Source organism: Clytia hemisphaerica, unplaced genomic scaffold, assembly GCF_902728285.1.
Source record: "Clytia hemisphaerica strain Z4C2 unplaced genomic scaffold, Clytia hemisphaerica genome assembly, whole genome shotgun sequence".
Lineage (NCBI taxonomy): Eukaryota > Metazoa > Cnidaria > Hydrozoa > Leptothecata > Clytiidae > Clytia > Clytia hemisphaerica.
In genome coordinates this window covers 66,116-81,403 of record NW_027104597.1, presented here as the reverse complement: position 1 = coordinate 81,403, position 15,288 = coordinate 66,116, and the positions used below count along the sequence as shown (strand labels likewise).

The window sequence follows — 15,288 nt, the reverse complement described above, 5'->3', positions numbered from 1 at the left end:
CATTTTTTTCATATTTCATTTATTTTGACAAGAAGATTTTTGATTTTAGCGTGTGGTCGGACAAATTAGCATTAGTGCTATATTATGAATTCGTCAATTTACCAGCGAACCAGGGGGGGGGGCACGCAGTTACTACAAGACAGTATGACACTTACTACCGTGGTGGTACTGTATTCAGAAGTTATGAAAACAGTTACTACACAGTGTAGTAACTGCTGTTTGGGGGTGGTGCCAAACACTAACGCTAGCACTTTTGGTGTAGTAAGTGCTTATATTTTAATTCTTTTTAAAGAACTTTCAAAAATTTTCACCAAAGATGAATTTTTTTGTGAAAAAATTCTTTGTTAAAAAAATATTTTTGTTATAAATGGACGAAAAAAAATTTTCTCAGACCCAACTTTTAAAATTATGCTTTCCCTAATTATCATTAAAATGTTCTCAACAGCTGTTAACCAAGTAAATTAAAAGAAAATCTAGCACAAAAATGGCTTTAGGTTGAAAAATAATCGCAATTTCGGGTAATTTCGAGCATGTTTTTGATGATATCACTCAAAAACAGAAGTGGTACCTGGAAATCTTTTCTGAAAACAGTTACTACCAAGGTGTAGTAACTGCAAAGGGTGGTGGTCCTGAAAAAAGTGTTGAAAAAGCACTTACTACACATCGTGTCTTGTAGTAACTGCGTGCCCCCCCCCTGAGCTAACATCCAAAATAAAAGGATTTCGGATACTTTAATGGGATAAATTTTCGCGGGGATTAATTTTCGCGGATTTCGCGGATTTGGGTGTCATCCGCGAAAATAAGTCCCATTGGAAATTTGAAAAAGGCCCATCCGCGAAAATTAGTTTCCGCGAAAAATTTGAATTTTTTTTGCAATCCGCGAAATTTCTATTTTTATCGTTTCTTATTTTTTTTTTCTACATGAGGCAACCCTCGAAAAAGGTCAAATCCTCGATATGCTTGTTAGTAAAAAATCGTTTTCCTCAAAATTTTCTTCACAAATTTACAAACTTGGAAGAGGTATTGGAAAAATTTTTATCTAAAGTGATTGCTTATTGTTAAAAGCTTTTCAATGCAAGAGGGTAATCCAACTGGCTTGAAATTAAACATTTAAAAGGATATGTAAGATTTTGTCCCAAATAGGCTGTGAAAATTTAGCTTCGCACCATGGAAGTTCAAATTTAACTTTTGATAGTTGTAATACATATCTCCTCGCCCTATTCCAAAACACCCCTTTATTACTTGAAAAAAAAATTCTTAATTTTCTTGGAAAAATTTTATTTCAATGTTTTGACCCTTTTCAAAAATTTGAATTTGTACCCCAATCCGCGAAATTAAATCCCCGCGAAAAATCAGGAAATTCCTCATCCGCGAAAATTAATCCCCGCGAAATCTTAAAATTTCGCGGATGAGCTCAACCGCGAAATTTAATCCCCGCGAAAATTTATCCCATTAAAGTACTAGACCAGGTCGATCTGGGGGGTCTGCGTCCCCCAAGAGGTGAAAAATATTTGATGGTGGTTTTGGGTTGCTAAGATGCTATATTTTCAGGAATGAGACGGTAAATAGGCTGTTAAGGGGGCAAACTAAAATGGTAAGCTAGGTAAGTGGGGGTGTTTTTTGCCAAAATACCAATTTGTAAGGGATTTTGCTTGAAACACCATGGTAACTTAGAAGTGCGATTCTGCACTATCTAAAAATTGTTATTGCTTGAAACTTTCCAAATATGTTACAAATAGGTAAAATAAAATTTTGGAAACTAAAAAGTTCAAAAATTTTCACCAGGGGGTTCTGTATCAAAGAAAACAGGGGGTAAAACACGAAAAAACCCCAAAAATCGTCTTTTTTCAGCAGAAAAGTGGTCCTAGGCAAACGAAAAACTGTTTATGATACTTCAAAGGTTACGTGGTGATAGTTAATCCTGATTGCTCTCATCATAATATCAGGATTAACTATCCCCTGGGGGCTTAATTTTTTATTTTCAGGGGGTAAAAATTGCAAAAATACTCATTTGTTGACCAAAATTCAATTTTTTGAGCTTATGTCTCGCGATTTACCCCTCAAACAGTCTCCAACTATTAAAATTCCCAATAAAAAGCCTTTAAACTAATAAAATTATTTGTTTCTAGGTTAGAAAGTTTCAAAATATCTCAAAACCGGGGGTAAAATGTCTAAAAATATTAAATTTTTACTAAAGAATCACTTTTTATCAAAATTAAAGACTACCAAAGAGACTTTAATGACAGCGCGGTTCACACAAATCAGAATTACACCAATTAGGATCAAATTTGGTTGTAGTGAGATTAATCGAAAGAAAAATATGACCTTTATAGATTTAGAAACCCCTTGTGACCAATTTATCTCATTACACAATGTGTTACGTTGGATTTTCAATCCAATCTAGAGAGTGTTTTCAGTTATTCAAAACGTTTGTAATGTAAATTTTGTAACATTTTTGTTAAAAGAATCTCTTTTCAAGTTATCAAAGACTAAGTTGCAATCAAAATTGTTCATTGCTTGCTTTATAGCTTAATGGGTGTTTTAGAATTAGACTTGGACTTGGAGAAAATATTTTTATGGTTTACATAATGTAGAAAACTTAGATAATGTTGATAAAATTTCATGTTGTTTTTTTCTCTTTTAAGAAGAAAAATTAAAATGAAATGACAAAATGAAAAAGTGTATCATACATTACAATGGATATCCAAAATATTCAGTCCCTAAAGCTCTAAGTGAGATTAACCGGAAGCGTATTTTAGAGGCAAAGGAGGAATGTCAGAAACTTGGTGGTGCCCATTATGAAAATCATATGGAACAATGCAATGGCGTGCCAGAATTTTTCAATGAAAATCACTTTATGCATTCAGAACCTTGCTATAAAAAGTTTACAATGATCTTAAGTGGCCAATCGAGTAAACAAAAAGATAATCCTGAGGCACCACAACGCAAATCTAAACGAAAATCAAGTATAGAAGAAGAACCAAAATCACCTGGTTGGGTTTATCCACCTGAATGTCAAGATTGCAAACGTTACCGAGTCAAATACCAAGGAGAGCATGTTTTTCCTTTCAAAATTAAAACTAAACAGTGTGCTGAATCGATAAAGGTAGCTGCAAAAGCAAAGAGTGAAGATCTGTACTACGAAATCCATTTACTTGATTTAGTTGCTCGAGAATTCAAGATGCATGATCATTGTCGTAAAAAATTCCTGAAAGGATTCGGTGAAGTAACCAGAGACAATAACGATAGAAATATTGCAATCCAGGTAAACATTTCTTATCAATCAAAATTCAATTTCCTTTTAAACGGCCGTTTTTTAGAGTACCAGATAGTTTTCTTGTTGAGGAGTGAAGCCAAATATGAAACCTTAAGGATTAGAGTGGATTTTTAGTAATATGTTTTGATTGCAAATTTCTTTCATTTTTTAGCAATCATCTCGAATAGACGAAAACGAAATTTCGAAAACAGATTTCACATCACTGAAGCTCTACATTGAACGCAAATTAATCGCGGAAAGTAAAGTTTTATATGAAAATTTTACAATCCATCTATGGTGACAACTCCGACGATAGAAAAGCTCGCGCTAGGCTTAAGGAAAAAATTTTGAAGGAATTTCCTGACAAACTTATATTTGTACAGCCTGATCAAAAATGCCCCGAAGTTGTTTTCAGCAAATGCATTTTTGATAAAAAGTTGATGCCATCGCTGGACCTTGAATCAAATGTTGTCTCTGTGGCAAAACAGTTAAGAGAAGATATCATTTCCTATTGCAAATCTGTGCCGGAACATAAATGGCCACCGACTTTTTAAACGTTAAGTGAAGAGTATGGAAAACCTCCACAATCTGTACAATTGTTTTTGAAACACTTGCTTTCTACTGAAAAATCAAACAAAGAGACAACATGTCGGCTAATCGAATCTTTCACATCAGATTTCATTCACAATATCACTCATGGTAAAGTCATTACACCGAAACATTACTTGTTCGCTCTTGAGCTACATAATTTGACAGGACAAAAGCAGCCAGTTGAAATCACAAACAAATTCGGTCACTGTATCTCATACGGCACCTGTTGTGAGATTGAAACTGCTCTCTCGGAAGCCGCTGTGGAGAAATCAAGGTTGGCAAACATCCTTAAAGTTCGACCCATTGATCAGGAGTACATTTCCACTTGGTTCTGGGTCGACAACTTTGACATCATGCTTGATAAAGCTGGAGGTGGTGGATCAGTAAACACTACTCATTTGGTCGCGTTTCAAGAACAAGATGGTCACGCTATTGATGAAGATCTCCACGTGTCATTACCTAGATCGCGAAAACGAAAACTAAGCATTCCTACAGATGGTGAACAAATGGCATACAATGTTGATATAACAGCTGAGCCTCCAAGAATCACTGCAACCGCTCCAACACAACGTTTTGATAGCAAAAAATTCAACAGATCAATGTTCATATGGGTTTTCTTCAGGAAAATTAAGCATTACGATCAAGCTGTTCCAATTTTCACTGGCTGGAGATTGTTTGGAAATAAACCTCGACCTCAGAATTTCAAAAAGACCGTCGAAACATACCTCACTCCAATCACTACCAAAGTAACCGAGTTCACTACCATCTCAAAGTATATGACCTATCTCCAATCTTTGGCAGCCTCAGTCAACATGCCATACACGTTTTTTTTTTAAGAAACACACTTTTAAGAAACACGAAGCTCAGAATGCCTAAAAACTAAAAAACATCTAAGAAACATGCTGAGGCTGAGAATGAGAAAATAACATTTTTTTAATTCGTTTTTTTTAAGAACTTTCCAACCCAGCCTTCCATGAGGCTGATTATGTCAAAAAGTTTAGAAACATGTAAGAAACATTTAAGGCTCAAAAGGCCGTTTTCTTAAGAAACATTGAGGCTGCTTGGTAATACTAGTTTCTTAAAAAAAAAAACGTGTATACTAACATAACGTTGGATGTCGGTGCTGCTATCAACGCATTCAAGTTTTTGTAGTCAAATCAAGATTCTCTGAGCAATGTGGTGATCCATCTTGGTGATTTCCATTTCATGAAAGAAAACTTCCAGGTAATAAAAAGTTGCTTAATTTAGCATATTTCTAGGAAATTACAAAGATTATTTTTGATGATATTTTCGTCAAGCGATAGAGTTTTTCTTGTATAATATCTTATGTAGTTTGTAATATATATGTCTACCCATTGGCTCCTGTACCTCTCAGTCTTGCACATGGAAATGGAAAAAAACGTGAAACACCAAAAAGCAAGCTAATGAAACTACTGGTGGCAGATACGACAAAGAAAAATCCTAGATCAGATGTTACACTGAAGTCTATCAAGAAGAAAGATAAGTCCTTTGTCATTGACCTGATTGCTGCTATTCGAACTATGACGAAACTTCCAGATACCTACGAGAAATTCATATGGAAATTCATCGGAGACCTGCCAAAAGGGTACAACCGTATTGATATTGTAGACAGTTTACCCCCGGTTTTGAGATATTTTGAAACTTTCTAGCCTAGAAACAAATAATTTTATTAGTTTAAAGGCTTTTTATTGGGAATTTTAATAGTTGTAGACTGTTTGAGGGGTGAATCGTGAGACATAAGCTCAAAAAATTGAATTTTGGTCAAAAAATGAGTATTTTTGCAATTTTTACCCCCTGAAAATAAAAAATTAAGTCCCCAGGGGATAGTTAATCCTGATATTATGACGAGAGCAATCAGGATTAACTATCACCACGTAACCTTTGAAGTATCATAAACAGTTTTTCGTTTGCCTAGGACCACTTTTCTGCTGAGAAAAGACGATTTTTGGGGGTTTTTCATGTTTTACCCCCTGTTTTCTTTGATACAGAACCCCCTGGTGAAAATTTTTGAACTTTTTAGTTTCCAAAATTTTATTTTACCTATTTGTAACATATTTGGAAAGTTTCAAGCAATAACAATTTTTAGATAGTGCAGAATCGCACTTCTAAGTTACCATGGTGTTTCTAGTCTCAAGCAAAATCCCTTACAAATTGGTATTTTGGCAAAAAACACCCCCACTTACCTAGCTTACCATTTTAGTTTGCCCCCTTAACAGCCTATTTACCGTCTCATTCTTGAAAATATAGCATCTTAGCAACCCAAAACCACCATCAAATATTTTTCACCTCTTGGGGGACGCAGACCCCCCAGACCGACCTGGTCTATACATATTTGGATAACCAACCGTGCTTGGTCTATTTTTTATCTATAAGCAGCCGTGCCTGGTATATGTTTGATCGAAAGTGTTATATATAAACAACCGTGTCGGATGTATTTTTTTCGAAGGTATAATAAACAAGCAGCCGTGCCGGTTGCATTTTTAGGAGGTCTAATAGATAAGCAACCGTGCCAGATGTATTTTTTTCCAAAGTCTAATAGATAAGCAACCGTGCCGGATTTATTTGTTTCCAAGGACTAATGAACAAGCAGCCGTGCCGGTTTTTGAAGGTCTAATAAACAAGCAGCCGTGCTGGTTGTATATTTTGGAGTTTAATAGATAAGTGACCGTGCCGGATGTATTTTTTTCCAAGGTCTAATGAACAAGCAGCCGTGCCGCTTGTATTTTTTAGGAGATGTAATAGATAAGTAACCGTGCCGGATTTATTTGTTCCCAAGATCTAATGAACAAGCAGCCGTGCCGGTTACATTTTAGGAGATGTAATAGATAAGCAACTGTGCCGGATTTATTTGTTTCCAAGGACTAATGAACGAGCAGCCGTGCCGGTTTTTGAAGCAAGCAGCCGTGCTGGTTGTATATTTTGGAGTTTAATAGATAAGCGACCGTGCCGGATGTATTTTTTTCCAAGGTCTAATGAACAAGCAGCCGTGCCGGTTGCAATTTTAGGAGATGTAATAGATAAGTAACCGTGCCGGATTCATTTGTTTCCAAGATCTAATGAACAAGCAGCCGTGCCGGTTGCAATTTTAGGAGATGTAATAGATAAGCAACCGTGCCGGATTTTTTTCGAGGATTAAGCAGATAAGCAGCCGTGCCGGTTGCATAGATAAATAAAGCTTTAAACTTTAATACTACGAAATCTTGCAATTATATAGGTAATTTTTAAATAACATGACTCGTTTAAAAGTATAATTTCTTTCAACGATATACAAAAATTAACCAATATCCCAAATTTTATCATCTTCAATAAAAAACAGAAATATTCAACTCATGACAATACCATAAGAATTATCCAACTAGTGCTTATAAATTAATTGATCGTACAAAAAAACGTAAAAAGTATAGTGTTGAATAAATAAAGAAAAATACAAAATATAAAAGAAATTAATATTATTGAGTGATTCATATTGATTGGTGAATGGATAAATTGATTGAAAATTGGTGTGTGAAATTGTCAGGTGATAATTAGATTAGAAAAATTTGAATTTGTTTAACAGATTCTTGGTATGGCTAAGAGAAGGATTTGGCACTTTCGGTTCAATAGGTCTTGGCAAAACTTCCAAATTATAAAAACATAATAACAATTTTCACATACAGTAAGCGGGTTTACGAAATATTTTTTCAATGGGGAAAATATTACATACAGTTGATGCTCTCTAATTCGACGTTCTACTATTCGATAGGCTCCCTTATTCGATAGTATTGAAAGTCCCCGTCAACAAAAAACTCTCATAAACGACGCTCCCTTATTCGATAAGTTCTCTTATTCGATGAAAATCCAATTCCCCTTGAAGATCGAATTAGAGAGCATCAACTGTAGTTGGAAGTGAAGGTGACAAGATAAAATTTAATTAGTGCGAGGTTTTAAGTGAATAAATATTTCAGTTTTCGAGCATGTCCGACTCGTATTTACCTATTAAAAGGTTTATCTAAAAGCTATATTTTTAGGTCATTAATGTTTTATTTTAAAAAAATATTGAAAATATATATACTCATAAGTAATTTTTTAGATTTTTGAACAGAATCTCTTCAACTAAAACTTCCTTGCTTCAAATTTGACGTTTTTTAAACAGCATCATCAGATGACATGAGCAATGGATTGATGTATTCGAAGCCGTCAAACTCTGATTGGTCAATCGTCTCCAACAATGATCTGCGTGAGAAAAATATGAGAGAAATATTTAATAAATTGGTTCAAATTTGAATTTTGTCTCGCCAAATTAGTTATCGCCATGAATGGAATGCCATATTACCTAGCCAAAGTAAGTTCCTTTCTAAATCTAAAATTTTTGCTGCTCGCTAGAATTAGTTTTCTTTAAGTGATCTGTGACCGTTTTAGCAGAGACTTAGGGGAAGATGCTTTTCCCTGATTAAGATTGAAAAACAACTTCTGTTCCAGTCCCATTTAAAAATGTTTGTCTATCAAACCTGAAGACTGGGTCAGAGAAAAACTAGTTGGAAATCAAAGCTAATTATCGTGCAAATCTGACTTTGTGAATTATAAAGTAAAGTAAGTATATTCATCTGGTGGCTGTCGGCGGAGCCGGGAGTGAGGGAGTCTATCCCCTTTTCTATTTGCGCTAGACCCGGGAGATCGAATGCTGAGGTGGAGCGCCACACCTACTCTCAGCTCCCAGTAACTTACCGCCTAGATCAGATTACCCAATCTAAGCTACTCATCCGCTGAGTTGGCGGTGACCGGGGATCGAACCCACAACCCTTGGATTGTAAGGCGAATGCTCTACCGACTGAGCTACCCGGCCGTAATTATAAACTAATTGATCAAAAGTTTCTCAAACTGTCTTTAATTAAAACCAAAACGCCATTCGGCATTCTAAAAATTGTCTTTCTGATAAAATACCTTTCATAAACATTCTCTACGTCATAAAAGTAATAATCTCCATGAAACTCGAAATCTTGAAACCTAAAAAGACATAAGTGCTCTAACTAGTTCATTTCCTGCATAATGTAATCTAAAGATGAGAAGATCACAAATTGAAGGCAATTTGCTCCAATTTGTAGAATGGGCTTTTCCAGAAAGAAAATGAATATGGATGGTAGAGGATATAACATTTTTAGAAATTTACCCCCTGGACAGCAGGTCTGACCCCCCCCGGACAAGCATCAGTTGACCCCCTCGACATTCAAAATAACCCTCAAACCGAGCAAGTTTACACCCGGACAGAGCAAATTAGGTAGATTTTTCACTACTTCCCGTACACTGTATCTTCCATCCCCACGTACGGACATTTTCTGAAAGAGCCTAATTATATTCATGATATGCACCATTGCGATGTCTTCCACGGACCCAACATCTGATTGGTTGAAAGTGACGTATTAACTGAGTTTACGTTACTCACAACCAATCAGCGGCTAGGTCCGTGATGTAATGTCAGAAGACATTGCAATGGTGCATATCATGAATCGGTGAAGGAGTTTTCACGACTTTGAAGATTTTAAGACATCCTAAATTAAGAACGCTTAATTTTCAAGAAAAGTGGAGACTTTCATGTAATAAAAGGAAAACACTGAAAACCCGCTTGCCATTAATATAGTGAGGTCTTAATAATGATTGATGTAACAAACTTACGGATCATCGGGAGTGAGATGAACAGGTTCAGTCGTGAATTGAGGATCAAAGTTGGACAAGATATCATCCTCATCTTCAACTTTTGGTTTGAAAGGAGGTGCAACCTGCCGTTTGTCCAACTGTCAAATGGAAAATAAGAAAACATAGAAATCAGTGCCCGTTTGGAAAATCATATCAACCTCAGGTACGCAGAGAGCTCCAAATTTTCGTCATACACAAAACTTTTCAATTTATCATTTTATCAGACCAGTAAATTCTAAAATATGGTTAGCAAGAACATAAGCAGAGAAGTATACATTGCCAATTACAGGTTGGAATACAGTGCAACCACTAATTAGCTGACACAATTGGGAAGTTTAAAATATATCCGCTAATTGGAGATGGGGAAATAATGTTGTGCCCGCCGCTATTTACATACTGTCCGTCTATTAGAGTGTCCGTTAATAATTGGAAGTTTCACTGTATTCTTGAAAAAAACATGCATTTGCTTACCGCTTCCCAGTCGATAGATTTGAAGAAGAAATGCGTACAGATGTCGCTGAAGCCTGTCTGTGGATGACATCCCAATCGCTCTAATGGATTCTGTAGAAAACAAAAGGATGTAAGATATTGTAATACAAGAATTCTTTTCATAAGAATCAAAAGGCTCAAATTTGCAGAATTTCAAAAATTTTCTAAGAACAAGAAATAATAAGAGAAAATTCATTGGTCAATATGAAAAAATTTAAAATTTTGAAACAAATTGAAAAAATTAAGGATGTCGAGGCTTCGTTTTATATAATTCTTATAAAAAAAGCGTGCACCTTGAAAAATTAGATTTAATTGCCTAGAAACCCTAAATGTTCAATTACCGATAATTAGTTATAGCGTGTTAAAATTCATTAAAAGTAATAACAAACTCAATAGAGGCTTTTTCGCAAGGGCAGAAAGTTTCGCAGGCAGAAAGTTTCGCGAAGTCAAAAAGTCGTGAAATTTAGCGAATTTAAGTTTCGCGAATTATGGTTTTAGCCGAAATTTCACAGATAAAACTTTCGCGAATTCATATAAAATTTACCTTTTTTGGTAACAAAAACTCATAAAACACGCAAAAATTTAGCAAACAGTGCAAAACTGAGTAAGAAAGTTTATTTTTCGCGAAAAAAACGTTTTTCAGGTTTAATTTCTTACCTGGCAGAAACTTTCGCGAAAAAGGATCAAAATCGCGAAAAACGCGAAAGTTTCTGCCCGCGAAAGTTTCTGCCCTTAAAGTATGCAATCAGCCATTTTTCATACAAACCATAGATTGATAAAAAAGATAAACCTTTTTGAAAATGACCTCATTTATATACAAAACTATGCAAGTCTGTTTCCGCAATCTATGGTTTGTATGAAAAATGACTGTTTGCATATAAAATGACATCAACGGCGAAAAGGCCTATTCTCATAACAGTTGTAACTCAATGAAACGAATCCTTATTATAAAAACTTACTATAAAAACTTATTATGAAAACTAGTTTTTGAGTCAGTCTTTTTCTCGTTGTGGTACTGTGTTCATGAAAGAACTATGAGATAAAAATTTATTTCAATACTCAAGAGAATATGGCTATGACGAGATCTCAAGGGAATTCTACGTTTTCAACCTCCAATTATCTTTAACTACAACTTGTCTCTAAGGAACAGCTTCTGTGAACGTTTTAAACCTTACTAATTCCTTTGGGAAATTCAAAATTTTTTTAAAAACAGAGAATTTTTTAGAAACTTCACACTAGCTACTGAACCGTTTATGTGTAACTAGGCATACTTTCACAGTGTTCTTTACATCTTATCACTAGATCATTGTTATACTTATCTATTTGTAAAAAGTTTATAGGATGTTTTTATAAAATATACGATTGGTGTTGAAATAAAATATGTTATTTTCGTTTGAGGTACGAATTAGAAAATAAATCAATTTGGCATCCACTGCGTTGTTTATAAGGATTATGATGAGTGTTGCATCCAAAATTGAAGCGTAAAATATTCAGTCAATTATGGAAATCAGTGAGATTAGCCACAAAAATCATCAAATCATCAAATTTATGGAAGAAAAGATTCAAACAGAGCCTTCCTTGATGCCCTTTCTTGGTGCTTTGAGACACCCATGCATGAAAGATCGAGTCCGAATTTTCGCAAACTTTTCCTTGGATGTTGCCACGAACAGCGAGATGAAAATTATTGTATTAAAAATGCCGAGTTGTAGAGATTGCTTAACAGAGCTGGAGAATAACGAACCATTGTTCAACACGCCGAGAAGAAGCCGGTATAAGTTTTTGATTTGGTGCTCCGAAGATAAAATGAGTGATCAGGCTTTGGCGCTGAGCTTAGAACCGCTAATCGACCAATTTTCATTACAAAGTGCAAAGAAGCATTTATTTAGCATCCCAAACAATACTATCGAGGAATTAAGGATTTCAAGCTTGAAGAAAGAGTACGACTTTCAGGCGTTGACGATTTCCGATTTACACGATAATATACTTCAGTACTACGATGGTAACCGGATGAGAAATGTTTTCGAATTATCGATCCAGTTGGAGTTGAATTGTGGAGCTTTTGACAAGAACACTGGAGAACTTTGCGGATGGGTTTTCGTAGACGATGTGGGAAGCTGTAATGCTTTGATGGTTTTACCAAATCATCGAAATAAAAATTTAGGAAAAAATCTCATTTGTGAATGCATGGCAATTTGTAAGCAACATGGAATTCCTTTCCATGGCTTTGCACCTTCACCAAGAGGATCGTTCGTTGGAATGACCAACTTTCAAGTTCATACTTATACCTCTTTGTATTGCTATCGTATTGAAGAATAAAAATCCGTGTTCTGTAATTAACGCAATTTCATTATTAGTCTGGAGATCCACACTCTCTATTCACTATTCTATTCACTTTTGATTTTTCAACTCGCGATTTTAATTTGCAACTCGCGATTTTAATTTGCAACTCGCATTTTTAATTTGCAACTCGCGATTTTAATTTGCAACTCGCATTTTTAATTTTTCAACTCGCGATTTTAATTTGCAACTCGCATTTTTAATTTTTCAACTCGCGATTTTAATTTGCAACTCGCACTTTTGATTTTTCAACTCGCGATTTTAATTTGCAACTCGCACTTTTGATTTTTCAACTCGCGATTTAAATTTGCAACTCGCGATTTTAATCTGCAACTCGCGATTTTGATGTCTTAACGTGAAATTTTCAACTCGCAACTCGCACTTTTATTTGGTTGAAATAGCAACTCGTAACTCGCAACTCGCATATTTGATAGCAACTCGCAACTCGTAGGACCAACTCGCAACTCGTATGTTAAAAATCCACTATTCAAACTTACAACACATAAGCAAAAATCCCATCAGAAGCTACTCATTGAGAGTATGGTATTTATGACCATGGAGGTATAAAGAAAGACAGGAGAAGTATGCTATTGTAACCAAGCTCGCCCTACGATTAAAAAAGTTACGATGTATGCATGCTCATAATCTCATATATCGTGCATTTTTAATGAGCTCTTTTATCCATAGGTTAAATCTTATTGGCTCATTTAAGCTTTAGAAATTAGATGAGACGAGATTCATTGTTTCTGACATCAGTGTAAGAAAATATTTGGACTAAAAAAAGGCCTGTAAACTTGGCAATCCTTCATCAAATGATAAGATTTTTCGATCAATGTTTTCTTTCAGGTGAACTCTATTGCTTGATACTTTCCTCCAAAATTCTCCAGCGACTTTATGTCTACAAATTGAGTCTGAAATCGTGTGTGCTTATAAAGAACTTTTCATTTTCTGGCTTGAGAAAATATCTTTTCAAAACAAAATTGAACGGATAGCGAAATGGAACATAAATTTGTTTCGTGGACGAAGTTTTATCTAATTTTCGTATATTAAAAGGCTAGAATCTTCAATACTGATTATTAGAATGTTCAGAGCAAACTTGAGTTCTACTAAAAAGTCTTATTTCATCGGGCGAGCTTAGAATTTCTTTTGATACATTTTATAAAAGAAATCAAAAGACTTTAACGACCAATTACCGACACATTCAACTCCTGTTTTCTTTATACCTCTATGTTATGACCTAGTTTGAATTTGTTTACACTTGGTTTGAATTTCGTGCCAAAAAAGCCGTTGATAAGGTTAGCCAATCAGATTCGCGCACTTCCAATCAAAACAATAATATCACGTGGTTTCAACAATTGTTTAACAACCAATAGAATTCTGCGGACAGATTTGGCATCTACAAAAATACCCGGCTACTGTTATTTCTATCAAGATTTCTACATTATTATTCGTTTTAACTAAATGCTATACTTCGAAACCACACGAACAGAGTAGACGGGTCTCCCAGCTATTTCATTATATGTTTTATACTAATTTATCCTGATTCTATCCAATGATTTACATTTCGGCGAAGCCTCGTCCAATATCTTTTCTCGCACGCCTAATAGTTTTGCATATTGGGTTCGACTTTGTCCAATAACTGCTTAATATACAGGAGAAAGTTTTGGTACATAAATTTGCTAATTCTCCCACTTTTCCCATCAAAAACTCAAAGGTTTGGTCTAAAAAAGTTGTAAAAGCCATAAAAGTTGTGAAATATCTTACTATTTTTCCCCCCTCAAAAGAGGTTCCTTGAAAGTTGTGAAGATGTGAAAATAGGACTTTTCAAAACTTTCCTAACCAACAAGGTCACATCTGATAGCGACAGTCAAATTCAACAAAATCTGAGTTTTTCTGAAAAATCATGAAAAATCGCTACTAGACCCACTCAAATTCATCAAAAACATCAACCAATTCAACTTAAACATCACCATAACCATCCATCATGACGTCCACGAGGAATAGAAATACTCCAAATCTGCTTTGCAGTCCTTCATCCTGTGCTGACGACCAAAACGAAGAAAGTTTAACCTGCTCGAAGTGTAATCGACTAGTGCACTACATTTGTACAAGGCTACCACCCTACATGATTGCAGTCTGTAAAGACGGGAGAAGAACTGCGAACGCATGCAAATACGTGTGTCAAAATTGTGTGAAAGTAAATAAAGATCTTTTGGTCCTCTCCCCTCAACCTGGACCTCACCATCCCTGCGAACGGCCGCCGAGCTTGCAAAATTAAATGAGACGATTAAAGAAAACGAAAAGACAATTAAGAAATTGAAGTCTAATGAACAACACCTTCTCGAGATTATTGAATCTCAAAAAAAAGAGCTCACTAATCTAGAGAAGAAATTGTCTAATGACCCGGCGTTTCATACTGTCGAATATGTAGAGAGTAAACTGGAAAAGAAACTAGAAACCTTCCGAACGGAAATCTTAACATCATTGAAAGAGGAATGTAAAAAATCGTATGCTACAGCCACTTCTGCCAATGACCAAGCAACGATGTAAAAATAATAGATAACCAACTTGCCTTGATTCTCAAAAAACATCCGTGTTATGGTTGTAAAAATATTAATGACATTTTGCATCGTAAAAAGTGCAATTAAATAAAAACTTGCTTCATTTGCAACCTTCTATTGGACAGAATCGATCACGTGATGTATATTTTTCCAAAATTTGGGTTAGAAAAAGTGTATTTTCCTATAGGCAGCCTCACAGAAGGAATTTTTTAATTAGATATTATTGTTCTATAAACATTCATCTGTTTATTTTGTATCAGGCAACCTTCATGCACTTTTCATTCGTGAGATATCGCACTTCAAATCACACATATATTTTTCAGATAACATCATTTTATGAGCGTTTATTTATCCAGATGAAGA

The 15,288-nt window shown here is 35.1% G+C and overlaps 1 protein-coding gene across 2 annotated transcripts in view; it reads right to left on the bottom strand.

Moving 5' to 3' along the window:
* Positions 1 to 7,068: 7,068 nt before the first annotated feature.
* Positions 7,069 to 15,288, bottom strand: part of LOC136824066 (protein kinase C iota type-like) — a 38,643-nt gene continuing 30,423 nt past the window's right edge. For both annotated transcript variants that reach the window (XM_067080224.1, XM_067080225.1), the window contains 3 exons: positions 10,010 to 10,099; positions 9,518 to 9,636; positions 7,069 to 8,080 (listed from right to left, as the gene is read on the bottom strand). In XM_067080224.1, the coding sequence (XP_066936325.1) occupies positions 7,993 to 8,080; positions 9,518 to 9,636; positions 10,010 to 10,099 (297 nt within the window). In that variant the 3' untranslated portion in view covers positions 7,069 to 7,992. The remainder of the gene's footprint in view (positions 8,081 to 9,517; positions 9,637 to 10,009; positions 10,100 to 15,288) is intronic.